General features: G+C 42.5%; 5 protein-coding genes and 1 long non-coding RNA gene across 6 annotated transcripts; 3 read left to right on the top strand and 3 right to left on the bottom strand.

Annotated features, from left to right (window-relative positions):
* The first annotated feature begins 3675 nt into the window (after positions 1–3675).
* LOC147142464 (transcription factor HES-5-like) lies at positions 3676–5216 on the top strand. Its single transcript, XM_086041001.1, has 2 exons — positions 3676–3750; positions 4523–5216. The coding sequence occupies exons 1-2, from the start codon at positions 3700–3702 to the stop codon at positions 4868–4870; spliced, it is 399 nt and encodes a 132-aa protein (XP_085897127.1). The 5' UTR covers positions 3676–3699; the 3' UTR covers positions 4871–5216.
* A 1560-nt stretch (positions 5217–6776) lies between these two features.
* LOC147142463 (uncharacterized) lies at positions 6777–8427 on the bottom strand. The gene is made up of 2 exons (XR_015088241.1): positions 8239–8427; positions 6777–7196 (listed from the first exon to the last, which is right to left on the bottom strand). It is a non-coding gene; the product is annotated as an uncharacterized LOC147142463 (long non-coding RNA).
* A 2371-nt stretch (positions 8428–10798) lies between these two features.
* On the bottom strand, positions 10799–12507 carry LOC147142462 (transcription factor HES-5-like). Its single transcript, XM_086040718.1, has 2 exons — positions 12317–12507; positions 10799–12231 (listed from the first exon to the last, which is right to left on the bottom strand). Exons 1-2 carry the CDS (start codon positions 12365–12367, stop codon positions 11911–11913), a joined length of 372 nt encoding a protein of 123 aa, XP_085896844.1. The 5' UTR covers positions 12368–12507; the 3' UTR covers positions 10799–11910.
* Positions 12508–15162: 2655 nt separating this feature from the next.
* Positions 15163–16419, bottom strand: LOC147142461 (transcription factor HES-5-like). The gene is made up of 2 exons (XM_086040716.1): positions 16354–16419; positions 15163–16268 (listed from the first exon to the last, which is right to left on the bottom strand). The coding sequence occupies exons 1-2, from the start codon at positions 16402–16404 to the stop codon at positions 15948–15950; spliced, it is 372 nt and encodes a 123-aa protein (XP_085896842.1). The 5' UTR covers positions 16405–16419; the 3' UTR covers positions 15163–15947.
* Positions 16420–21669: 5250 nt separating this feature from the next.
* LOC147142460 (transcription factor HES-5-like) lies at positions 21670–22584 on the top strand. Its single transcript, XM_086041029.1, has 2 exons — positions 21670–21735; positions 21821–22584. Exons 1-2 carry the CDS (start codon positions 21685–21687, stop codon positions 22139–22141), a joined length of 372 nt encoding a protein of 123 aa, XP_085897155.1. The 5' UTR covers positions 21670–21684; the 3' UTR covers positions 22142–22584.
* A 2753-nt stretch (positions 22585–25337) lies between these two features.
* LOC147142459 (transcription factor HES-5-like) lies at positions 25338–26868 on the top strand. The gene is made up of 2 exons (XM_086041108.1): positions 25338–25455; positions 25541–26868. The coding sequence occupies exons 1-2, from the start codon at positions 25405–25407 to the stop codon at positions 25859–25861; spliced, it is 372 nt and encodes a 123-aa protein (XP_085897234.1). The 5' UTR covers positions 25338–25404; the 3' UTR covers positions 25862–26868.
* The last annotated feature ends 100 nt before the right edge of the window (positions 26869–26968 follow it).

Genomic DNA, 26968 nt, shown 5'->3' with positions numbered 1-26968 from the left:
AGCAGTGGTTAGCAACGGGGAAAAACAAATATGATGCGAGTAGTTGTACTGAATTGCACGTTTCGATCATGCACACGCACACACAAAATAAAAAAAATAAAAGTAAAAGTTATATTTCCCCCAAATAAGAAATTAGCCATCTGAGTCGGATCACTACCACAACAACAAAGAGAATGCACAAAATCTTGAAGGTCAATTGCTCTCGTTTAGTTTGGACTGACAGAAACATCATTGCAAACAACAACCACAATAATAAACATACTTGTACTTACCGGTAGTTAGAATAGAATGGAATATACCGGGGTAAGGAATAGCATTTATGTGGCGGTGTTTTCATGCTTTGTGGAACAGACATTTGAGCACAAATGGTGGAGACAGTCAATATGAACAATACTTACAGGCATATAAAAACAACTAACCAGTGTAGCTTACTGAGTCATTTAAAGTAGTTGAGTGAAACTCATGCGTGACTGTAGTCCTGCTGTCTGGTCAGCAGTCCTTTAAAAGATACAACACTAAAATGTAAGCGTAAATAGAAGTATCTAAATGGTGGTAGGGCGTCAACAAAATCTCCCTGTGAAGTGTGCCGAATCCCCTCAGGGATGGGAGGATAGGAGGTGGGTGTTTGGCCGATGGGGCTTGAAGAGGTGGTCATGACGTTAATCACGCCTCATGCACTGTGACTTTGCGCTCGAGACGTTCCCACACTCCTCACATGATTGAGCCGGCGCCCGCTCAAGAGACATGTGCCTCGTTAAATGCTAATTCGCCTTCATTCAGCGAACAGACACACAGACCACCACCAGTAGCCACTTGTGCCTCCCCTCATCCGCCCTCCCCCCTCCTCTTCTTCATCTTTAATTGCTGATGCTTGCTAATGCTAGGGAGGAATTAGGGCAAATATTTTAACAGGGTGTTGCGTAGTTACCTAAAGCGGCTTTGTTGCTTCACTTTTTTGTATGTGTAAATGACACATAAGTGCACAATAGTTCGAGTCTCCGAGTCAGCATTGAACAGTTACACGAAAGGAGCTCGACAACTCATTTCATCATGCTTATCACTGTTTTGAAGTAAATTTGTGTTCATGTGATGTAACTCCCAATGCCTTAATGACCCTTGTGCCCAATACGTGACTGGGGATGCAACCCCTGTCGCACAGTTATACAAGAGGAAATCTTTGGGGTCAAATAGAACTGATTTTATCGTTTTTATCACTGTTGTGAAGTGATTTTGTTCATTTTAAAGATGGACGATTTTGCCCCCTTCTGTAATGCGGATGCCCCATGGAATACTTTCAGGCGACAGGGGAAGGGGTGCGGACAGAACATTTTGACATTCGCTGACGATGCATATCGTCTATTAACCGGCTGAGCTAATTTCGTTGCCCATTCAAAATTTTTCTTCCATGAGGGGGGCTGGATTCCCCCCTCAGGTGGACGCCGCCAGCCCCTTGCCCCCAGCCCTTTGCACACCACTGCTGAGGTTCGACTGTATGCGAAACATTGAGAATCTTAGCTCTTTAATTTTGAAGTACGCACATCACAGCCCAAATTGTTTTACCTGTTTTGATTTGATTGGTGTTTCTTCTTGTAGCAATTGCAAAGTGTTGATCTTATCCATTTGATATATTATGCATGACTGTACAAAGCAGTCCTCTCTGAGAAAAGTGCTATATATGTATATGATGTATAGTACTTGCTTACAGCTCATAAAAGCGTTATAAGGTGATGCGTTGAGAATTGCCAATATTGTGATTTGTTTTTCTGGGCTGCATTTGTTTAATTTTCATAAAGTGAAAGCAAAGCAAAAGAGTATTAAAATATGTGTCGGCTGGGAATGCGGATTATAATGAATGATCGGCTTGATGTAAACATCTAAAGAGACCCCGCGGCCCCCCTCCCGTTTTGTCTATTGTGCCTGCGGGGCTGTGAGTCTCTTTCCTCGGCTTTCCCACACTGGCTTCCATTCAACGCATTTGTGCGGACAAAAGAAGTGTGTCTGCTTGCACATCACATTGATGACACACAGACTCACTTTACGGCTTCACCCCCACTGCTCCTCAATGGGAACTCCCCAGCTTTTTTGCTTTTTTTGTTCAAGGGCCAACAGGAATGCAGACGTGCACGGGATTCCCAGGACTTGGCCAGCAACCCCGTCGACTGTTTATGTTGGTCGTATTCACCCCCTCATTGACAAAGAAAGAGACGGCCGTCAATCACTGCGGTTAATCACATGAAATCATGTGTGAGAAACTGCTTTTTATTGCATGCGGCACACTATTGCATGGACAAGGGTTATTTTATCAGCTACAATATGGACACATGAATCTCCATTTGCCAATGAATGAATTAATCGGGTCGGACTGGACAATTCACAACATGGGAAATTACCTAATAATTTCATTGATTTTTGGGAACCATTTGACATTTGTCTAATTTTTTCAGCATTCCACAACATTGCCGAATCAAGCAGACATTTTACATGTTTAACTCCATCTTTCACATTTCTCAATTGATTCAAGCCATTCTGAATTCAAACAATTCTGCTCATCCAGGACATCTTGGAAACTATAACATTCCGCAAATCCCCACATTTTTAATCATAAAGTTCCCAAATAAAATGGTTTTTTTTTGCATAATTAGCTCCTCCTCTCACATTTCTCACTCGATTCAAACCATTTCAACTTCAAAAGATTTACAAAATTCAGAATATTTTGAAAAATATTTCACATTCCACAAATTCTGTACATTTTTCATATTCCACATTTTCCATGACAACATTCCCTAATGGTGCAGGCATTTTACATAATTTGCTCCTCCTTCCACATCTCTCAACCAATTCAAGATATAGTCCAGGTTAAGAATATTCACAAAATTGAGGATATCTGGAGAACCATTTCACATTCCCCAAATTCTCCACTTTTTTCATATGCTGCATTTTCCATGACAACATTCCCTAATGGGTCGGACATTTTACATAATTACTGTAGCTCCTCCTTACATTTTTCTGAACCGATTCAAACCATTCCCACTTCATACTGTTCAGCTTTTTCAGTTCCAAAATTCACATATCTTTCATCCGTTTTCCAAATCCTCACAAGGGTCGCGGGCATGCTGGAGCCTAAACCGGAGTACCCGGAGAAAACCCACGCAGGCACGGGGAGAACATACAAACTCCACACAGGAAGGTCGGGGCCGGATTCGAACCCACGACTTCTGAACTGAGAGGCACCGTGCCGCCCCACATATCTTTCCAAATGTTTTCATGATAACGTTCATCCATATTAATGGGTACATTTGAAATATTACCTGTATCATAGACAGATGAACAAAGATACTGTACATAATTTGAAGTCAAATAAATGGGCCAGAGGTGCAGTACAGTAGCGTCCCTGCCTGGCCAAAGTCTTTGATGTCGGCAGATGTGCACTTGACAGGAGCACCACTTTCCCACATTCATGCAGAGCTCAGTAAGATCTACCACCACCCCGCCCCACCCCTCACACACATTCACACACCCTCCCTTGGTCCAGCTGCTCCCCCGAGATGTGTCTATTGTCTCCCCGTCCTTCTTTCTGATTGGCTGCCAGTGTGAGAAAGTGCAGAGGTCCACATTAATATGGAGATGTGGGACTATAAATAGGAGGCATGAAGCCAGGCGAGACCACATTGTGCATGGACAGCACTCACATAACCAGCCATGGCACCTACAATCTCTCTGCAAGACTCTCACCTGACTCTCACTCACAAGGTATGGTCATCGTCATCATCATCTTCATCATCCTATACACAGCATTTTTTCCATATTCTTTACATCTAGTACAAGGTTCGTGTACTAGATCTATGGTCTTTGTTCTCAATAGTAGAACTTCTGTCTTACTTATCGTATTTTTTTGCACTATTACCTTCTACTAGTAGGGCAATGTTGGCATACTAGAAGGAGAGCTACATGTTTAGTGCTAGTAGGGTTGCAAAGGGGTGGAAATCCAAATCCCAAATTGGGAGATGAATGCCACTATTGTTGCTAATAGCGGACCAAAAATAGCATCAGTAGTGCAAATAACATTATTAGTAAGATGGTTTTGATAGTATGTTGAATCATCTTATATTGAGGACAAAGACATTCGACTGGATGTCAAGGATATTGAATGTTGTTGTTGTTTTTGTTTTTTGTTTTTTTTAAATGCTGCAGTATTTGTTCCTTTCAGTTCAGTTGTAAGTTTTAAGTACATTTGGATGTAATCTTTTGGAACTGTTTTTTAAACAATTACATTGGTAACATTTTTATACACTTTTGTAATTCAATAATGTAAGTGTAGTTTTACATTTTGATATATTAGGGCACAATGTTACAGCATCTTAGAGGAATATTCCGCCTCGTGTTTGACAAACACTCGAGTTGATGCTACTATCCAAACTACCTTCTCCTGTATGTATTTTAATGTAACTTGTTATTTTTAAAACGTGGTATATCAACAATTTGAAAATTGCACATGCTCATCCACATTTGTTTCCTGTTGCAGATTCGAAAGCCTCTGGTGGAGAAGTTACGGCGAGAGCGGATCAACAGCAGCATCGAGCAACTCAAAACTCTGCTGGCTCCCGAGTTCCTCCAGCAGCAGCCCGACTCCAAGATGGAGAAGGCCGACGTGCTGGAGATGACCGTTTGCTTCCTCAGACGACTTCAGTGCGTCCGTCGTGGTTACGCCAAGTGCGCAAGGGAGGCTGCGCAATTCCTGTCCGAGGAGCGAGCCGGGACGCACTTGGGACAGCTGCGGTCTTCCTGTGAGGAGAAGCTGCGAGAGGAGGACGCGTCTCCTCTCGACAAGGAAGAGAGCTCGGCCAAGAGCGCCCCCTGGAGGCCGTGGTAGACTATCAGGACGTCATCAAGTTCAACTCGCCTTTTGTGAAGGCTTACGTGTTGCTGTGCATACAGCTTTTGCGTTGTTGTTGTTGTTTTTGTTGAAAAAAAAACCAAAAACAATAGAATCGCATTATTTGTATTCAAGTGTTAATGTATTGAGTAAATTGATTTATTCCCATTGGGAGTGCATATATATTTGCCATTACATCGTTGAATGGTGTATTTGTAGTTTTCCCTCTATGAAGGAGCAATGGTCATACATGTTGAACATGTTTCCGATTCTCATGCGTGTTATAGGCTCTGTGCAGTTGATGAATGACAGCTGACACACACACACACCTTCAGTGAAGGCGTCACAATGAATGTATTGCTTTCAAACCAAGGCATTCGCATTAAAGCAATCATGAAAAAACAACGCATGTTTCTCTTGTGCTTTTTTGCTTTTTGCTTTTACACAAGGTAATTCAATGTGCTCCACATTGTGACAAAACAGCATTTAAAGGCATCCTTCGTAGACAAAATTAAGACATTAATAAAAGATGAATTTATGACATGTAAAAGCTAAGTAAAGAAAAAAGCACCACTAAAATGACTAAAAGAGCAAACAGAGCAAGAACATGGTTTTGGGTAAATTCATATACTGTAGCGGTGCACAAGTCTGGTCCTCGAGAGCCCCTAATGAGCCTGTTTGATATGTCTCCCGCCACCTGATTCCAAAGGATCATTACCAGGCTTCTCAGAGCATGCTGATGAGCTGATCATTTGAATCAAGTGTTGGAGGAGGGAAGCATCTAAAACAGGCTGGATAGGGGCTCTTGATGACCGGATTTTGGCACCCTTAGATAATAGAAATGCTCTAATAAAAGGCTTTAATCATAGGTAAAGGAAGAAAAAACGAACCTGCATTTACAAGCATTTACACTTGGTGCTAACTTCACTTCTGTTGCCAGCTAATTTGCGTGCAGCACAACAGCTAAATGCTGATGCACCATGTTTGTTTTGACCTCTTTACTTTGACCACATTTGACCCAAGTCTGCTGACCTCTGAATCCACTGGCTTTATATTCGACGAGTATTTCTTGAATGTATTCAGGGCCTAAGCCATTCAATGATTTATAGGTCAGTAGCAGAATTTTAAAATCTAGTCTACAGCTGACTGGGTGCCAGTGTAAAGCCTTTGGCACTGGGGCAAGATGTTCTGATCTCTTCATTCTGGTCAGAGGTTGAGCTGCAGCATTCTGAATGAGCTGCAGACAAGACATTACAACATCCTCGTGCTTGTAGTTAAAGGTTGAATCATTGCTAATTGTTGGATTTAGTTTTTCCATAATACAATACATCTTGATTTATATAGTGCTTTCATAATAATTGTTATTTTAGTATTATTATGTTTAGTATGCTTAAAAATGGGAGTGTTGAAGAACTTTCAAGAAATGAATTTTGCTTTTCCTATTTCCTGATTCTGGGCTAACATGGTGACCTTGGGTTTAGCACATACTGCCTCACAGTTATGAGGTTCTGAGTTTGAATCTCGACTCATGACTTCCTGTGAGTTGACTATATCTCTGACTTTCTCCCACATCTGGAGACTTGAAATTGTCCTTAGGTATCAATGTTAACAGATGTAACAAGTGAGGTGCAAATACATTGTGCGTCTTGCATTATTTATTTAAAAAAAATATGCAATAACACAAAACAAACGGCAAGCATACAACATATGCATACATCAAATAACAGCAGAGCCCCTTTTAAAGAAAATAAAAGGTATATAATGCGGGTAAGCCCTTGAAACAAGGCAGGATACATATGGAAAATATGCTAGGCCGCATTTTCCCATATGGTTTAGTTTGACTAAGTACATTCTGCTCTGAAGGCAAAACAAAAACAAAAAAACGACCGCAGCCTTAAAAAATAAAAGTGAAAATAATTGAGTGGTTGCAAAGAAACACGACCATAAGACACTTTTCGTGAAAAAAAAAATAGCAGCAAAGTCACCAAAGGTCCACCACCAACAGTTTCTCCACCTCCAAAACTGCTTGAGTGAGGCAAACAAGCCTTGCGATGAGTTTCTGTGGAGTCCATTATTGACGAGAGGCTAGCAACAAAGCGGTGCCAGGTCCTCGTCTGCATCAGGGAAAAGTCGCAGGAGTTCCCGGGCGGGTTTGGAGTAACCCTGGTGGGAAAGCAGCGCCCTCCGCAGCGTCAGGAAGCACTTGGTCTTCTCCAACAGCTCAGCCAGTGGGAGGCCGCGCTGCAGTACCACTTCCTCCAGCAGGGTGCGCAGTTTCTCCACGCCGCCGCTGCATTTCCTCTCCAGCGTGTGCAGCTTGCACCTGAAGAAGAGAAGAAGAGCTGTTGAGTATTGTCAACTGGTCAAATTTGGTGTTCGAAATTTTGCCGAAAAATACACCGAAAAGAATAACAAACACTATTCGATTTTGATTTTGACACGTTTCGTTATGTGTCAAAAGATCACTAAACTTAAAAAAAGAAAACAAGCAAAATATTAGAAACAGCGGCAACTGCATCCGACTGCAAGGCTGTTCCATGTACTTTGACCCTTATGTGTTGCTTTATAGCCTCAAGGAGCAAAAAACAAGTGCATTCAACTCGTTTTTCCGAAAATTTTGGGTTCTTTATTTAGCAAGGGTCACAATATTAGGAATAGCAACGTTCATGTGCAAATTTTCACATTTAACTTTAATGCACTCATTGGCAGTTTTTGCATATTTCCACATGTATTTAGCATGAATGAAGGTCAAAATCTTAGGAACAGTCTTTATTTAGGTGTAATTTCAGATGTTCCTTTCCTAATGTTTTGACATTCACATGTAACTGGAGGCTGTTCCTAAGATTTTAACCCACCTGTGTCCCTAATTAAGGAAACAAATATTAGTAACGGCACTCAGTCGGATGTAGTTTTCACTGTTCCTAATATTTTGGTTCCCTTCTTTAGCTAAACAATTGCGTGTCAAAAGATTACAAATGTTCCTAATATTTTTTACCCACTTGTGTCTCTAAATAAGGGAACCAAAATGTTAGAAACAGCCGAATGGCTTTTCCTAATACTTAATTTCCCGAACTACGCGACACACACACACAAAAAAAACAATATAAGATCAGCCCTAATTTAGAATAAATTCAAGTTGTTCTAAATATTGTGGCCTTACCACGTAGCTAAATAAGGGAATGAAAATATTCATTCAAATTCAATTTCTTTCAAATGAAATTGTGGCTCTTCCTAATATTTTGACTCCCACCTTGCTAATTAAGGGAACCAAATTACTGGGAACATCTCTCAGTGTGACTTCAAACTACATTACAGTAAAAACAAAAATTGCCATTGATATTAGTGTACCTAATATAGTAACTCACCTAAAGAGTTGCTCCTTGATGCTGTCCTGAAGTTCGAGGTCCGCGTACAGAGACATGATGTGTTATGCTTTGGAATCCAAATGAGCGTGATGAAACATGTCGGTCGAGCGTGTCTCATTTATGCTCCCCGGCGGCCAATCAGAGGCTGGCTGAGGTCAGGGGCGCGAGCGCTGGGGTGGGGGCTTTGGGGGGGGGCATTGGGTGTACAATGGCGAGAATGGCGTGTCAGACGGAGCAGGTGGGCTGCTAGCCGGTTCACGCAAGGTCAGTGGGAAAATGTTCCTCCTTGGGTGGACACGACCTAAGCGACCGACACACCCTCCATAAGACGCCCTGATGAGGCCCGAGCGTGAGACGCAAACGTGTGATAGGGACTCACATAATAAAGACATTCACAAGAATATTTATGAAAGGATGCTCTACTATTTTTAAATTGTAAAGTGTCTATTTATAAATGTTCATTCTAAATATAGCATCAAACGATTTAGAGTGAAATGAATGATGACGACACTGATTTGTCATGTGACATTTGCATACTTGCTTTTTTATTTGGCCTTTTCCGTTCTTTCTTCCTTCCTTGTTTCCTTTGCTGTAGCTTTCTTTTGGCTTCCATCCATTCTCAATTTCTCCCTCCTTCCTTTCTCATGGCTTTTCCTCTCTTTCCTCCATCCTTCATCACCTTCAGTCTTTCTTTTGTTTCTCCATCATCATCATCATCATTCCTTCTCTTCACCATTCTTCCATCTTTCTCTCTTTCCTGCATCGGTCCATCCACAATTCTTTTTTTCTTCCATCCTCACACAACCTTTCATGTTCCTTCTACCTTCTATCCACCCCTCCTTACTTCTTCCTGAATTTGTTCTTCTGTCTTTCTTCCATCCATCCATCCATCCATCCAACCTCTCTTCTTTTTTCCTGCTTGCTATATTTTATCTATTTTACCTTTAACCTATCCTTTCTTTTACCTTTCATTCATCATTATAATCTTATTTCATATCTTCCTCCAATCTTTCCATCTTGTTCCTGTGCTGATTGTTGCCGTGGTAACATAGTCAGACGACTTGACAATGCGTGTGTGCAAGTGTCTTGCGGCCGTCGTGTGTTTCCCACGAGCGGATGGTCGGGCGGTAGGCAGATGGTGGTTGAGTCAAGTGGCCTCCTGGCCAGGCCTGGGAATCAGGCCAAGGCTTTTGTGGGAGTATAGACACACTTCTATTGTGCTGGCCGCCTTTCACCAGTGTGGGAAGTCGTGTGTCGCCGAGGCTCCCAGCTCCCTGCATGGAAGGGGTGGGGGTATGAGGGGGATGAGTGGACGGCATTTGAGCATGTCCAGTCATGTGCGGAAATGTGCAGGTTGGAGGGAAGGATGAACCTCTGCACGGACGGAGAAGAGATGACAAAAAAGATAAAAAATGATTACAACAGTGTTGACTGGTTGTACTGTAGTTAGACATTGTTCATGCACCGACTGGCCAAGATTTGGTATACATGTAAAAGGAGTGTAAAACGTCACTGCATTATACTATTTTTTAATTTTTTTTATGGTTCATGGTTGGGTAAAAAATAATAAGATTTGAAATACCACTATAGTACATGTTTTTGTCATGACTTTCGGCAAAATGTGTGACTCGTCTGATTTGTTCGGGAAGGTTTTCATGCTGGAAGACCGCCCAGTCTGATCCATATATCGTAAAACAAAGACAAAATTAAAATGAAAGGGAATTTAAATGAATAATAATAATATTGTGAATGTATACGATTTACTTGCCACATACATACTGAGGCAAATAAAATGACACTGAAATGAAATGAAATGTAATGAAATCGTGAACAGTAACGTCAATGCGCAAAGTAGGAAAGATACTTTCCGGTCGGCTTGGAACAGAGTTACATTGAAACTGCCAGAAGAATTAAATTACAGTGTCTTGCCGGCTGCCACTTAGATGTTTCAAAGAAGCTGAATGCGAAATATTAAAAATTATATTATGTTATGTTGTCTCTGTGTGCCCTACGGTTGGCTGGCAACCAATTCAGGGTGTCCCCCGCCTACTGCCCGAAGACAGCTGGGATAGGCTCCAGCACTCCCCGCGACCCTTGTGAGGATAAACGGTATAGATTATGGATGGATGGGTGGATTATGTTATGTTTTTTATTTTATTTTATTTATTTATTTATTTTTTGCCTGGTAGCATTCCAGTAGCCACTGTCTGCAGTCTGTGTTAGCTTTGCTGTATAGTGTGCGTCTGTTTTTATGTTCGGGCTATTATATTAGCTCTGGCATTGACGAATGCTATTTCTCTGTTTTTTGCATAATATTTTTTATTCATTTGACCTCCATTTTGTCTTTACTTATACTATTGATATCTTAATTAATCAAGCATTCTTTTTTTTAAGTACAGAATGAGTTCCAGATTGAGTTATAATTGTTAGAACAATGTTTTTTTTTTTTTTTTACAAATAACAGGACAAATTCAGTAAATCTGTAATGTGAAATCAGAGCACAACGCAAAGTGTTTACGATGACATGTTTGTTTATTGACAAAGAGTTAACTCAGCAAAGTGATAATACATCACAATCAGTTGCAAACACAATCGTCTTCACAAAAGACACTATTGGTTCAAACAAACAAAACAAAGACAGTGATTTGACAAAAGCCACCTTAAAGCGGGTCAGAATGTTAATCTGACTGAGAAAACTCTCAATGATCTTTTTTGATCTTGCAAGAGCAATCAGAAAAAGTGTGACACTCAGGACTCATAGAATTATGTCCACTGAATGGACAACTGAGATCAGTATGATCCATAACATTGTAATAAAACACAATGTCCTCACGTTTACATACAAGAATGTATGAAAATGTCTAACAATAATCACAAATACAATTGCAAAAGCAACCAGAACCTTCATGCAACATGCATGATGAAATATTATCTTCAGGAAAAGTTATCCAGCAAAAACTTGAGACCAATATGATCAATAACATTATAAAGTAACATCGCTATCTTATAAAATATCTGAAAAGGCTTTCAAAACTAACGAGTATTGCTTTTGTTTCCATAGGAAAAGTCACCTGCGTAAAAAAAGGGTAATTGACTGTAAGTCAAGTGGCAATCAAGATCAACATGATCAATAACATCTTATTTGTTATAGCCATAAAAAATGTCAGTAACATAACCTAACAAAATGGATAGTAAGAAATACAAATGCAATCATATGTGATTCATGCATGACAAAATGTTGTTATAAAAGACAGTTTTAGGCAGTTATTATTTTACCCAAAGAAAAAGCAGTTTTGATCAATATGATCAATAACATAAGAAATGAACATTATCATCATATAAAAATATATGAAAATGCTTTGGAAATGACTAATAATGATTGCCAAAGCAATCTGACAATACATGTATGACAAGTTCATATTATTACAGATGTATTCATATAAGACATCAACCGGCCAGACAAAATGATCAGTATGATCAATAACATCGCAAATTAACATAATTTGTCACCATTTTCATACTAAACAAATATGAAAAGGAGCCAATTGCAAAGGCAATCAGATGTTACTCATGCATCGTGCATGACAAAAGTTCTTCCGCCGACATTTCCCATAGGAAATAAATCGAGTTGAGCAGGTGACATGAGAGCAGCTCATGTGAGTCCGTCTGTGTCTACCAGGGCCTCCAGGGGGCGCTGTGGGCCGAGCGCTCCTCCTTGCTGATGCTTCTGTGGCCCGGGGAGCCGGGAGGAGACAAGTCCTCCTCTCGGCTCTTCTCCTCACAAGAGGACCCGAGCTGCTTGAATCGCGTCCCTGCCGGAGGGGCGGACTGGAGCCTCCTGAGGACGCAAACGGTCATCTCCAGGACGTCCGCCTTCTCCATCTTGGAGTCTTTGTGCTGCCGGAGGAACTCGGCAGCCAGCAGAGACTTGAGCTGCTCGATGCTGCTGTTGATTCGCTCCCGCCGGAACTTCTCCACCTGAGGCTTTCGGATCTGAGGAGGGAACAAACGAGGATGAGGACGCTTGTCGAGCGGTGAGTAGATGATGATGATGACGGGATGATGAAGATGAACATACCTTGTGTGTGAGAGTCATGTGAGAGTCATGCAGAGAGATCGCAGGTGCCATAGCTTGAAACGTGTCCTGGTCATGCACAATGTGGTCTCTCCTGACTTCATGCCTCCTATTTATAGTCCCGCATCTCCATATCAATGAAGGCCTCTGCACTTTCTCACACTGGCAGGCAGCCAATCAGAGCGCAGCACGGGTGGGACAATAGTCAAATCTCAGGGGAGCAGCTGGACCACTGGCGGGACGCAAGGGAGGCTTTGTGAGGTCTCGGAGGGCTCTGGTGGGAAAGTGCTGACCCTGTTGAGAGCACATCTGCTGCATGTACAGGGAGAAAGTGAGATTTTTCAACTAAGGTTCAATAAAAAAATGTCAAGGTAGAAAACAGTTAATCGGTTAATTAGATCAATTAGACACAGACAAATAGAAAATAATACTAATAAAATAATCAATTCTTAAATGTCAACAGGCCTCGGCACAGAAAGTAGATCAGCAGTCCGCAACCTTTGCGGCACAGATCGGTTTCACATAAAACAATATTTTGACTGACTCTCCGTACTTTGTATATTTGTGTATAGGTCCTGAATGTATATTTTGTTTGTGTCTTTGTGGCTGACTCAAGTGATCAAAGACACATTTCCTGTTTTTTTGCGTGACCAAATAAGATCATTCTAATTCTTAGGAAAACTCATTCAATGGAAGGTCCAGTTGGATTTGGAATCTTTTGACTCCACTGTTTGGCCACACGCCTCAGTGTGAGTACAAGCGTGCCGTCATTTTCCCACACTGACCGGCTGCCTCTGTGTCACTATGGAAACGGGCCATCTGGAGGGAGAGGACGCCATTGGCTGCTTCTGACTCTGTCGACACTTTCAAACTGAAAATAGCTTAAAGGTACACTTTCCTGCTTCTGGCATCTTTTGTCCATGTCCAAAATGCAGAAAAACGACATAAACCAACTTTCAGCTCCACATGGGAGACTTGAAGATGAAGTGTGCCGATTGTCACAATCACACGAATGATGCACTTGGTAGAATTTTGAACATTATTTTCACTCCTGATACACGCAGACGACATTTGAACGTAATACCGAGATGCTAATAGATGCACGTGTCAATCGAACGGACGTTGGCGTTTGTGTTAAGCTGCGTCTCCAGGATTGCACAGATCAAGCTTTTGTCCCAGGGGGCTTCCTCAGGGAGGGGCCCCCCTCCTCGGGTTCCCACACTTGCAACAATGCAAGTGTGTCTCATTAGCCGGGCGCCACTAAACAAGCGAGCGGGGACACCTTGATGGACAAACTTGCATTTATGAGTCAACTTGTTGTTAGCGTTTGGGGTGTTTGGGAGGAATGCGAGGTGACTTGTCGTGGACAAACGCGCAGCTCGTAAGACATGCGGCAGTGTGAGGGCGACTGCTGCGAGCTGTGAGGAGAAGCCGCGGGCCACTTTCCCACACACGCGCCTTCGAAAGCACAAAGACTCGAATGGGCCTGAGGGATGATTGGGTTACACGCACACACGCGGGCGCACACACACTCACGCACAGACGGTGACATCTGGAGGGAAAGGGCGCCATTGGCCGACGGTGGCAGCTGTTTCCTGAAGTGTGCCAAATCCCTTTGGAGTTTGGGGAGCAGCGGCCTGCTGGTGGCGCCCTCCGTGCTCATCACGCTGCACTTTCACACGCTTGTGTATCGGACATTTAAGTGGCATGACATCAGATGGCCCATTGACAACCCACAATGTCAATGTGAAAAGCTTTTGGGACTGTTTGATTGAATTGATTTATTGAAATTCTATTATGGAATTCATTTATTTATTACACTTTTATACTGAATTTGTTCCTTGTAAATTCAACTAATTGTGGATGTAGATTTTTGGTTCATTTGTTTCTTTTACATTATGATCAAATTACTATTTTTAAAATTGTATCTTAACTTGCTTCCCTTTCATTCAAACAGCCACTCGTCAATAAGTGCTTTACTTATCATGATGTTTGCTTTTCTATTTATTTCACTTTCCCCATAATGTTAGTCAAAAAGAACTTGGGCATCATTGGAGTACATTTGCGAGTTTTAAAACAAGTTTAGTCAAGTTGGGTGTGATTGTGTGCTCTCACTGCCACACATCTGCCTCAGGGGTCAAAGGTGAAGAGCTCTTGTCCCTCTGAGAGAGACTCTCCTCTGCTTTCCCACACCAACAAACAATACAAGTGACTTTAGTCTCGTTATGCAGCACCTTTGAAAGCCCCTTCATCAAGTTAGACACTCAGTTGCATCCTGTCGTTCACTCATGCACTAAATAGTCGTGACGAGTGTGTTTTACGGTGCGCAATAATGTTTAATAGTGGCCGAGTGTCGGCGGGAAGAGACGAGATGACACAAAGCTGCCGAGTGACGTCGTGTGTTTATTGACACCGGCGACAAGACGTGATGATGCATCACAACAACAACTTGCAGACGTCCACAAGACACACGGCACTCAACAGCGAGTGGAGGACACCTTTACGCACACAAACACGCGTGTAAATAGCAACACGCGCACGTGAGTCTTTACATGAGATTCTTGCAGCAAGTGCAGGAAAACAACGGACCTTACAACGGATGCACTTGTTTCGAACGGTGACGTCATCACGGAGTGACGTGAAGAAAAGCAGCGTGATCTTCAAACAGATCAAATTTCATGGCAAAATCGACGGCCAACATTTGATTTCTAATCAAGTGCATATCGACAACAGTAAAACTTGATAAGAAGTCATCAAAAAAAGATCATAAAACAGATCTGAATGTACCAATGGCAAATATTCAAGTGATTTCACTTCATTTCCATTGGCAAAAACATCCCAAGAGGACTTCAAACTTGAAATCATCAAAATGATCTTGAACAAGATGACAAATGTCATCAAAATATTTCTACACATTAAAACACTTCCATCATCATTTCTGATGAAATGAAATGAAGTTCATGCAACATGCACGATGACAAAATCTTCTTTCTTATTACAAAATGTATCTTTGTTGTCATTTTCATAAGAAAATAGAATGTCAGCAATCAAAAATGATCAATTACAATTAAAGACCATTTGGATCAATGTGACCCAGAACATTACTAAGTAACATTATCACATAAAAAATATATATGAAGACGCTTTTAGAAAGCAAAAATGATTGCAAAAACAATCAGTCTGTTCATACAACATGCATGACAAGATAATATTATTACTGTGGTTTCCATCGGACGTCAAGCAACAAAAAAAATAAAAGTGATCAATTTGATCAATATAAGCAAAAATTAACAGTATCATATAACAAAATATGAATAATCTTTGGAATGTAATATCAATGATTGGCAAAATAATCAATTTGTTCATTTACTCTGTATAAAAAAAGAAATATTGCTGTTGTTTCCATATGACATCAAGCAGCAAAAGTGACCAATATGATCAGTAACATCACAAAATTAACATAATTTGTCACCATTTTCATACTAAACAAGTATGAAAAGGAGCCAAATGCAAATGCAATCAGATGTTACTCATGCATCGCGCATGACAAAAGTTCTTCCGCCGACATTTCCCATAGGAAATAAATCGAGTTGAGCAGGTGACATGAGAGCAGCTCATGTGAGTCCGTCTGTGTCTACCAGGGCCTCCAGGGGGCGCTGTGGGCCGAGCGCTCCTCCTTGCTGATGCTGCTGTGGCCCGGAGAGCCGGGAGGAGACAAGTCCTCCTCTCGGCTCTTCTCCTCACAGGAAGACCCGAGCTGCTTGAATCGCGTCCCGGCTGGAGGGGCGGACTGGAGCCTCCTGAGGACGCAAACGGTCATCTCCAGGACGTCCGCCTTCTCCATCTTGGAGTCTTTGTGCTGCCGGAGGAACTCGGCAGCCAGCAGAGACTTGAGCTGCTCGATGCTGCTGTTGATTCGCTCCCGCCGGAACTTCTCCACCAGAGGCTTTCGGATCTGCGGAGGGAACAAACGAGGATGAGGTCGCTTGTCGAGCGGTGAGTAGATGATGATGATGATGGGATGATGAAGATGAACATACCTTGTGTGTGAGAGTCATGTGAGAGTCTTTCAGAGAGATCGCAGGAGCCATAGCTGGATGTGTGTGCTGGCCATGCACGATGTGGTCTCTCCTGACTTCATGCCTCCTATTTATAGTCCCACATCTCCTCATATGAATGAGGGCCTCTGCACTTTCTCACACTGGCAGGCAGCCAATCAGAGCGCAGCACGGGGGGGACAATAGTCACATCTCAGGGGAGCAGCTGGACCACTGGCGGGACGCAAGGGAGGCTTTGTGAGGTCTCGGAGGGCTCGGGTGGGAAAGTGCTGACCCTGTAGAGAGCACATCTGTTGCCATCAATGACTTTGACCTGGCACGCGCCATTATGATTCTTTGGTGGGGGGCCGAGGGGGGGGCGCTTCCATTAATGACATCAAACAGTGAGAACACATTCCTGTATGTGTACCCTTACCAAAATCCTCATGGAAATGTAACCTGTGTGCTATTTTAGTATTAGTGCTAGTCGTCTTATGCGTCTCACTGTTGACGGTTTGTCAAAATGACAGCGTCAGTAGTTAAGCTAAAATGTCTGTTCATCTTATCGTTAATCAGAGTGCTGAATCAAAGGTACAAAATATCAGTTCGACGCCCGCTTCACCTGTTGCCCGTGAAACACGTCGGTGGGAACCGCTTGCGAGCCCGCAGGTCAAAGTTGACTCCACACGCCAAACGCTCCCGGTTAACTGAAGGCGTGAAAGCGGCTCTCTAATGTGCTGCATAATGACGCACACTTGTATTGTTGCTGGTGTGGGAAAGCGGAGCAGAGTCTCTCTCAGAGCGGATGAGGGATAATTCAAGCTGACCTTTTACCTGCGGTTATGTGATCGTACAATCATGGGCATACGTTAACACTTTCTGATGTAATAATGTAAAAACTAAAATGTGAATCGTCATTTTTGCATGCATGTATTTATTTTATTTTATTTTTTAATGATTGTGGAAGTTCATCGGCATTCATATAATAATTTATTTATAATGGTAAATAAAACAAGAATTAATACATAGAAAATTAGTCATTGATGAGAAAACAAAAATTTGTGGGCGGGTTCTACTTTTTTATGCACCAATGTAGTGACGGGCATTTCAAATCCAATATTTCATCACGTGCGTTTATTTTTACAACCTGATATTATTTTGCCTGTGTCCCGGTTTTAATGTCATGGCTATTCGTTTAGTCATTTTCAGTTTTTTGTTGCCTTGTGTAACTTGGACATTATTTGCCTTGTTTTTTTTTTTCATAAACACTTATAAAGCACAATACAATCATAATGCATGATGCAACAATCATTTATGAAAATATGAAACAAAATGAAGCCTTTTTTTTATTTCCCTTTAATCTACAGTATTTGTTCTTGAGGTTGACATTGTTGGTGACGAGTGTGTGAAAGTGCAGCGCGAGGGCGCCACCAGCAGGCCGCAAACTCCAAAGGGATTTGGCACACTTCAGGAAACAGCTGCCATCGTCGGCCAGTGGCGCTTTTTCCCTCCAGATGGCATCCTGAGTGTGCATGCGAGTGTGTGTGTGTGTGTGTGTGTGTGTGTGTGCATGTGTGTGTCTGTATAACATAATCAGACCCAAAAGGCTCCATTCAGATGTGGGAAAGCAGTGACCCTTAGAGAGCACATCAATGACTTTGACCCGGCACACGCCATGATGAAGCTTGGGCTGTACAGTACGTGGAAAAAAATTCATCCAGATCGCCACCAAAATGAAGTGCTGTAACAATGAATCAACAACTCATCAATCATCAAATGAAGCGACTACTACGTCGATAATCGAGTAATCGTTTAGAGTCATCGTGTAACTTAAAATGATCCAAATCCTCCGTCTTCTCTAATTTCTGTTCTTGATGATCTTTAATCAAAGTAAGACATTTGCAAACATCTGCTTTTACTTTGGAAAACAACAATCAACATTTTTGCGCAGCTTCTGACATGTTACGGACCGAATTAGGAGTTATAATAAAGCTATGGGGGGGGGGAAATGAAAGTCAGTTGAATCTGTTATGAAAATATGGGTTATGAAGAACCTGTAATGGACATGTAGTTGAACCCCAAGCAGCCTCAGAAGTAGGCGAGCCCAACCAAAACGTCACCAGCATTAGTGTATTTGCCCTAGTATTTACTGTTTTCATAACTCAAATTCACTTGATGGCATTTGAATGCACCACTTGCTACTGATTCATTTGAACACAATACCAAGATGCTAATAGGTGCCCGTGTCAATCAAACGGACATCAGCGTGTGTGTTAACCTGCGTCTCCAGGGTACACACATAAAGCTTTTTGTCCCAGGGGGATTCCTCAGGGAGGGGCCACCCCTTCTCCGGTTCCCACACTTGCAACAATGCAAGTGTGTCTCGTAAGGCGGACGCCACTAAACATGCGACACCTTGACGGACAAAACTTGATATTTTTCAGCCAAGCTGTTAGCGTTTGGGAGGAGTGCGAGGTGACTTGTCGTGGACAAACGCGCAAGCTCGCAAGACATGCAGCAGTGTGAGGGCGACTGCTGCGAGCTGTGAGGAGAAGCCGCGGGCCACTTTCCCACACACGCGCCTTCGAAAGCACAAAGACTCGAATGGGCCTGAGGGATGATTGGGTTACACGCACGCACACACGCGCGCGCACACACACACTCACGCACAGAGGGTGACATCTGGAGGGAAAGGGCGCCATTGGCCGACGGTGGCAGCTGTTTCCTGAAGTGTGCCAAATCCCTTCGGAGTTTGGGGAGCAGCGGCCTGCTGGTGGCGCCCTCCGTGCTCATCACGCTGCACTTTCACACACTCGTCATGCCATACCTTCAAAACAAGACAAAATGGGATATTAGCGAAGATCTGCTCTTACTTTGGAAAGCGATGATCAATATCTTTGCCTGTTTTCTGGCATGTTACAGATCTAACTAGTAACTGCATCATAACCAATTTATGTCGGTACATCTTGTGCTCTGTCAATTTAAAATAATGTCCTGAGTTTGAAGTAAGCGGTGGGAATTAAAATGTGTACCTTTAACCGATCCATCAATTATTTGATACACGTAATCAACCGAGTGATTGATTGATTACTAAAATGCTCATTACACGTGTACATTTAATGTACAATATGCAATATCAAAAACAAATGCAGGTGCTAAGGTAACACATTTGACATTCTAGTTTGCTACTTAGTTAAAAAGTGTTCAAGTTGGAACATGATTGTGTGATCACAAAGCCACAGGCCAAAGGTCAACTTCAATCGTCCCTCGGCCGCCCTGAGAGAGACTCTGCTGCGCTTTCCCACACCAGAACAATACAAGTGTGTGGAGTCAACTTTGACCCGCTCTTCCCACCGAACATGCTTCACCGGCAACAAGTGAAGGAAACGTCCACCGTGATTCTGGAATGTTGTGTTGAGCCATCCCTGCCCCTCCTCCCCACCGCTCAGCCAGCACAGGTGGGGAGGATTCTAATCAGCCCAGCTGCAGCCGCCTTCAATCAAGACGGCTGTCTTCAAAAGCCTGCTGAGGACAAGCCAGCGGTGCTTGAACGTTGGCCGTTGTGGTTAGTTTGAAGCTGTCCCGCGCTTGAATCTCAAGTTTATGCTACTCAACTTTGTTATTCCCGCAGACCTCATATTACTCATATCATAGTTGTGGTTAGTAGATAATCGAATGCAACATTCTCTCTCTTGTCAAAAATAGTAATAGTGGGATACACAACACTACTAGTCTAATATTAATACAAAAAAGTATGACGCTAAAGATGCTAATGCAGGAATGCGTTCTCACTGTTTCATGTCCGCCTACCCCCCTCAGAATCGTAATGGCGTGTGCCGGGTCAAAATTATCAATGTGCTCTTTAAGGGTCACCACTCTCCCACATGTAAATGGTGCCTTGGGCTCACACATACGCACACACACAGAGGATGACATCTGGAGGCGAACCGCATTATTGGCCAATGATGGCAGCTGTCTCCTGAACTGTGAAGTCAATATTTTGTATTTATTTCATGTATTTATAATTTTATTTTAAAATGTATTTAAACAATTAATTAAAAAAATAAATCACCTGTCAATAAGTGCTTTTATTATTTTTATATCATGTTTTTTTTCTTTTTTTCCTATAACTATGAGTTGAAAGAAATGTAGCATGTGACTATATTCAGGTTGGCATGAATGCTAATTAACATTGGAAGTGTTTTATATACGCTTTAATTGTATTTAAATTTGGTGTTTTCTTAATGTATTGATTATTGTTAAATTGTAGTTTATTTTAATTTGTATTTAATAGAATTGTTTCAAAAGTCACTTTTCAAATAGTGCTTTTATTGCCCTATTGTTTTTTTTTATAGTTTTATTTTTTTTTCAGTGCAAAGAACATTTGCTAGCATACATTATTGGCATTAATATAAATGCTAACTAGCTTACACAGTGACTTTTTAAAAATATAAATAAAAACATGCTGAAATAGTAGATCAACATTCTAGTTTATGCATTAAAAAATTGTTCAGGTTTGATCATAACAGTGTGATAATGTGATCACATAGCCTCAGGTCAAAGGTCAGCTTGAATTATCCCTCATCCGCTCTGAGAGAGACTCTGCTCCGCTTTCCCACACCAGCAACAATACAAGTGTGCGTCATTATGCAGCACATTAGAGAGCCGCTTTCACGCCTTCAGTTAACCGGGCGCGTTTGGCGTGTGGAGTCAACTTTGACCTGCGGGCTCGCAAGCGGTTCCCACCGACGTGTTTCACGGGCAACAGGTGAAGCGGACGTCGAACTGATATTTTGTACCTTTGATTCAGCACTCTGATTAACGATAAGCTGAACAGACATTTTAGCTTAACTACTGATGCTATCATTTTGACAAACCGTCAACAGTGAGACACAAGACGACTAGCACTAATACTAAAATAGCACACAGGTTACATTTCCCTGAGGATTTTGGTAAGGGTACACATACAGGAATGTGTTCTCACTGTTTGATGTCATTAATGGAAGCGCCCCCCCCTCGGCCCCCCACCAAAGAATCATAATGGCGCGTGCCAGGTCAAAGTCATTGATGGCAACAGATGTGCTCTCTACAGGGTCAGCACTTTCCCACCCTAGCCCTCCGAGACCTCACAAAGCCTCCCTTGCGTCCCGCCAGTGGTCCAGCTGCTCCCCTGAGATGCGACTATTGTCCCCCCCGTGCTGCGCTCTGATTGGCTGCCTGCCAGTGTGAGAAAGTGCAGAGGCCCTCATTCATATGAGGAGATGCGGGACTATAAATAGGAGGCATGAAGTCAGGAGAGACCACATCGTGCATGGCCAGCACACACATCCAGCTATGGCTCCTGCGATCTCTCTGAAAGACTCTCACATGACTCTCACACACAAGGTATGTTCATCTTCATCATCCCATCATCATCATCATCTACTCACCGCTCGACAAGCGACCTCATCCTCGTTTGTTCCCTCCGCAGATCCGAAAGCCTCTGGTGGAGAAGTTCCGGCGGGAGCGAATCAACAGCAGCATCGAGCAGCTCAAGTCTCTGCTGGCTGCCGAGTTCCTCCGGCAGCACAAAGACTCCAAGATGGAGAAGGCGGACGTCCTGGAGATGACCGTTTGCGTCCTCAGGAGGCTCCAGTCCGCCCCTCCAGCCGGGACGCGATTCAAGCAGCTCGGGTCTTCCTGTGAGGAGAAGAGCCGAGAGGAGGACTTGTCTCCTCCCGGCTCTCCGGGCCACAGCAGCATCAGCAAGGAGGAGCGCTCGGCCCACAGCGCCCCCTGGAGGCCCTGGTAGACACAGACGGACTCACATGAGCTGCTCTCATGTCACCTGCTCAACTCGATTTATTTCCTATGGGAAATGTCGGCGGAAGAACTTTTGTCATGCGCGATGCATGAGTAACATCTGATTGCATTTGCATTTGGCTCCTTTTCATACTTGTTTAGTATGAAAATGGTGACAAATTATGTTAATTTTGTGATGTTACTGATCATATTGGTCACTTTTGCTGCTTGATGTCATATGGAAACAACAGCAATATTTCTTTTTTTATACAGAGTAAATGAACAAATTGATTATTTTGCCAATCATTGATATTACATTCCAAAGATTATTCATATTTTGTTATATGATACTGTTAATTTTTGCTTATATTGATCAAATTGATCACTTTTATTTTTTTTGCTGCTTGACGTCCGATGGAAACCACAGTAATAATATTATCTTGTCATGCATGTTGTATGAACAGACTGATTGTTTTTGCAATCATTTTTGCTTTCTAAAAGCGTCTTCATATATATTTTTTATATGATAATGTTACTTAGTAATGTTCTGGGTCACATTGATCCAAATGGTCTTTAATTGCAATTGATCATTTTTGATTGCAGACATTCTATTTTCTTATGAAAATGACAACAAAGATACATTTTGTAATAAGAAAGAAGATTTTGTCATCGTGCATGTTGCATGAACTTCATTTCATTTCATCAGAAATGATGATGGAAGTGTTTTAATGTGTAGAAATATTTTGATGACATTTGTCATCTTGTTCAAGATCATTTTGATGATTTCAAGTTTGAAGTCCTCTTGGGATGTTTTTGCCAATGGATATGAAGTGAAATCACTTGAATATTTGCCATTGGTACATTCAGATCTGTTTTATGATCTTTTTTTGATGACTTGCATTCTTATCAAGTTTTACTGTTGTCGATATGCACTTGATTAGAAATCAAATGTTGGCCGTCGATTTTGCCATGAAATTTGATCTGTTTGAAGATCACGCTGCTTTTCTTCACGTCACTCCGTGATGACGTCACCGTTCGAAACAAGTGCATCCGTTGTAAGGTCCGTTGTTTTCCTGCACTTGCTGCAAGAATCTCATGTAAAGACTCACGTGCGCGTGTTGCTATTTACACGCGTGTTTGTGTGCGTAAAGGTGTCCTCCACTCGCTGTTGAGTGCCGTGTGTCTTGTGGACGTCTGCAAGTTGTTGTTGTGATGCATCATCACGTCTTGTCGCCGGTGTCAATAAACACACGACGTCACTCGGCAGCTTTGTGTCATCTCGTCTCTTCCCGCCGACACTCGGCCACTATTAAACATTATTGCGCACCGTAAAACACACTCGTCACGACTATTTAGTGCATGAGTGAACGACAGGATGCAACTGAGTGTCTAACTTGATGAAGGGGCTTTCAAAGGTGCTGCATAACGAGACTAAAGTCACTTGTATTGTTTGTTGGTGTGGGAAAGCAGAGGAGAGTCTCTCTCAGAGGGACAAGAGCTCTTCACCTTTGACCCCTGAGGCAGATGTGTGGCAGTGAGAGCACACAATCACACCCAACTTGACTAAACTTGTTTTAAAACTCGCAAATGTACTCCAATGATGCCCAAGTTCTTTTTGACTAACATTATGGGGAAAGTGAAATAAATAGAAAAGCAAACATCATGATAAGTAAAGCACTTATTGACGAGTGGCTGTTTGAATGAAAGGGAAGCAAGTTAAGATACAATTTTAAAAATAGTAATTTGATCATAATGTAAAAGAAACAAATGAACCAAAAATCTACATCCACAATTAGTTGAATTTACAAGGAACAAATTCAGTATAAAAGTGTAATAAATAAATGAATTCCATAATAGAATTTCAATAAATCAATTCAATCAAACAGTCCCAAAAGCTTTTCACATTGACATTGTTGGTTGTCAATGGGCCATCTGATGTCATGCCACTTAAATGTCCGATACACAAGCGTGTGAAAGTGCAGCGTGATGAGCACGGAGGGCGCCACCAGCAGGCCGCTGCTCCCCAAACTCCAAAGGGATTTGGCACACTTCAGGAAACAGCTGCCACCGTCGGCCAATGGCGCCCTTTCCCTCCAGATGTCACCGTCTGTGCGTGAGTGTGTGTGCTCCCGCGTGTGTGCGTGTAACCCAATCATCCCTCAGGCCCATTCGAGTCTTTGTGCTTTCGAAGGCGCGTGTGTGGGAAAGTGGCCCGCGGCTTCTCCTCACAGCTCGCAGCAGTCGCCCGCACACTGCCGCATGTCTTACGAGCTGTGCGTTTGTCCACGACAAGTCACCTCGCACTCCTCCCAAACACCCCAAACGCTAACAACAAGTTGACTCATAAATGCAAGTTTGCCCATCAAGGTGTCCCCGCTCGCTTGTTTAGTGGCGCCCGGCTAATGAGACACACTTGCATTGTTGCAAGTGTGGGAACCCGAGGAGGGGGGCCCCTTTCTGAGGAAGCCCCCTGGGACAAAAGCTTGATCTGTGCAACCCTGGAGACGTAGCTTAACACACACGCTGAGTGACACAGAGGCAGCCGGTCAGTGTGGGAAAATGACGGCACGCTTGTACTCACACTGAGGCGTGTGTCCGAACACTGGAGTCAAATGATTCCAAATCCATGGGCCTTCCATTGAATGAGTTTTCATAAGAATTAGAATGATCTTATTTGGCCAAGCAAAAATACAGGGAATGTGTCTTTGATCACTTGATTCAGCCACAAAGACACAAATAAAATATACATTCAGGACCTATACACAAATCTACAAAGTAGAGAGTCGGTCAAAATACCGTTTTATGTGAACCCGATCTGTGCCGCAAAGGTTGCGGACTGCTGATCTACTTTCTGTGCCGAGGCCTGTTGACATTTAAGAATTAATCATTTTATTAGTATTATTTTCTATTTGTCTGTGTCTAATTGATCTAATTAACCGATTAACTGTTTTCTACCTTGACATTTTTTTATTGAACCTTAGTTGAAAAATCTCACTTTCTCCCTGTACATGCAGCAGATGTGCTCTCAACAGGGTCAGCACTTTCCCACCAGAGCCCTCCGAGACCTCACAAAGCCTCCCTTGCGTCCCGCCAGTGGTCCAGCTGCTCCCCTGAGATGCGACTATTGTCCCCCCCCGTGCTGCGCTCTGATTGGCTGCCTGCCAGTGTGAGAAAGTGCAGAGGCCCTCATTGATATGGAGATGCGGGACTATAAATAGGAGGCATGAAGTCAGGAGAGGCCACATTGTGCATGACCAGGACACATTTCAAGCTATGGCACCTGCGATCTCGCTGCATGACTCTCACATGACTCTCACACACAAGGTATGTTCATCTTCATCATCCCATCATCATCATCATTTATTCAGCGCTCGACAAGCGTCCTCATCCTCGTTTGTTCCCTCCTCAGATCCGAAAGCCTCAGGTGGAGAAGTTCCGGCGGGAGCGAATCAACAGCAGCATCGAGCAGCTCAAGTCTCTGCTGGCTGCCGAGTTCCTCCGGCAGCACAAAGACTCCAAGATGGAGAAGGCGGACGTCCTGGAGATGACCGTTTGCGTCCTCAGGAGGCTCCAGTCCGCCCCTCCGGCCGGGACGCGATTCAAGCAGCTCGGGTCCTCTTGTGAGGAGAAGAGCCGAGAGGAGGACTTGTCTCCTCCCGGCTCCCCGGGCCACAGAAGCATCAGCAAGGAGGAGCGCTCGGCCCACAGCGCCCCCTGGAGGCCCTGGTAGACACAGACGGACTCACATGAGCTGCTCTCATGTCACCTGCTCAGCTCGATTTATTTCCTATGGGAAATATCGGCGGAAGAACTTTTGTCATGCGCGATGCATGAGTAATATCTGATTGCCTTTGCAATTGGCTCTTTTTCATATTTGTTTAGTATGAAAATGGTGACAAATTATGTTAATTTGCGATGTTATTGATCGTACTGATCATTCTGTTTAGCTGGTCATTTTTCTTGCTGGTTGCAAAACAGCAAGCAATAATATTGTGCCATACATGTTCTATGAAGAGTCCGATTGCTTTGGTGATCTTTATTCATTTGACGAAAATAAACATCATATATATTTATATGATGATAATGACGGTGATGTTAAAAATTGCAAAATCAAGACTGTTCCATGAATATAATTGCAGTTAGTACTTTTTTTTTGGCTGGGGGGAATGGAAATGTGTGGCTAATTCGTGCAGTCATTAATAATAGTGATCACTTTCTTTCCATTTTGCTGATTAATGTCCTATGGGAACGATGGGAATGATATTATTGTCATGCACATTGTATGGACTGTATGATTGCTTTTCATATCTTTTTATATGGAAATTGATGAGAAATAATGCCACTTCTGATTTATTTTCATGTAAATGTTATGTTAATCAAGTTAGATGAAGCTGTATTAAGTTTTGGACAGAATAAGTTTTATTCTGGTGATCGTCATAATTTCCTGAGGAAATTACTGAAATACCTCACATTTGAATCATGACTCTAATTGCCGGGCAAATTAGTACGGAACCGTTATGTCTTTTGTTAAGGACTCCATTAAGATATGTGATCACCGTTGTTTAGTCATGACATACAAAATACTTTTCATTTGTTATGTCATGATGACATATTATTATTATGTCCTTTCTGTGGACATCAAGTTATGATCCGTTTTAATGAAGGATCTTGTCTTTTGTTGATAAAAGCTTTGAATTGAAAACAGCGTTATCTGTTACAATGTCATCGTTGTTGCATCGTAACAACAAGATTTTACACTGAGTTTTTTTTTCATGTTCTTACGTCTGCTGTGAGTACAATGTGTCTTGTGGAAATCTACAAGTTGGTCGTTGTGATG

This window comes from Filicampus tigris, chromosome 9, assembly GCF_054856515.1.
Source record: "Filicampus tigris isolate MCC_2025a chromosome 9, RoL_Ftig_1.0, whole genome shotgun sequence".
NCBI classification, from domain to species: Eukaryota; Metazoa; Chordata; class Actinopteri; order Syngnathiformes; family Syngnathidae; genus Filicampus; species Filicampus tigris.
The sequence above is the reverse complement of the archived record's forward strand: the minus strand, read 5'-3'. Positions and strand labels throughout refer to the sequence as shown.

Bases quoted from the DNA above. Each gene is read 5' to 3' on its own strand.
- LOC147142464 (XM_086041001.1), top strand. From the start codon at position 3,700: ATGGCACCTACAATCTCTCTGCAAGACTCTCACCTGACTCTCACTCAC. The intron at 3,751-4,522 runs GTATGGTCATCG...TTCCTGTTGCAG, and splicing joins ACCTGACTCTCACTCACAAG to ATTCGAAAGCCTCTGGTGGA.
- LOC147142462 (XM_086040718.1), bottom strand. From the start codon at position 12,367: ATGGCACCTGCGATCTCTCTGCATGACTCTCACATGACTCTCACACAC. The intron at 12,232-12,316 runs GTATGTTCATCT...TTCCCTCCTCAG, and splicing joins ACATGACTCTCACACACAAG to ATCCGAAAGCCTCAGGTGGA.
- LOC147142461 (XM_086040716.1), bottom strand. From the start codon at position 16,404: ATGGCTCCTGCGATCTCTCTGAAAGACTCTCACATGACTCTCACACAC. The intron at 16,269-16,353 runs GTATGTTCATCT...TTCCCTCCGCAG, and splicing joins ACATGACTCTCACACACAAG to ATCCGAAAGCCTCTGGTGGA.
- LOC147142460 (XM_086041029.1), top strand. From the start codon at position 21,685: ATGGCTCCTGCGATCTCTCTGAAAGACTCTCACATGACTCTCACACAC. The intron at 21,736-21,820 runs GTATGTTCATCT...TTCCCTCCGCAG, and splicing joins ACATGACTCTCACACACAAG to ATCCGAAAGCCTCTGGTGGA.
- LOC147142459 (XM_086041108.1), top strand. From the start codon at position 25,405: ATGGCACCTGCGATCTCGCTGCATGACTCTCACATGACTCTCACACAC. The intron at 25,456-25,540 runs GTATGTTCATCT...TTCCCTCCTCAG, and splicing joins ACATGACTCTCACACACAAG to ATCCGAAAGCCTCAGGTGGA.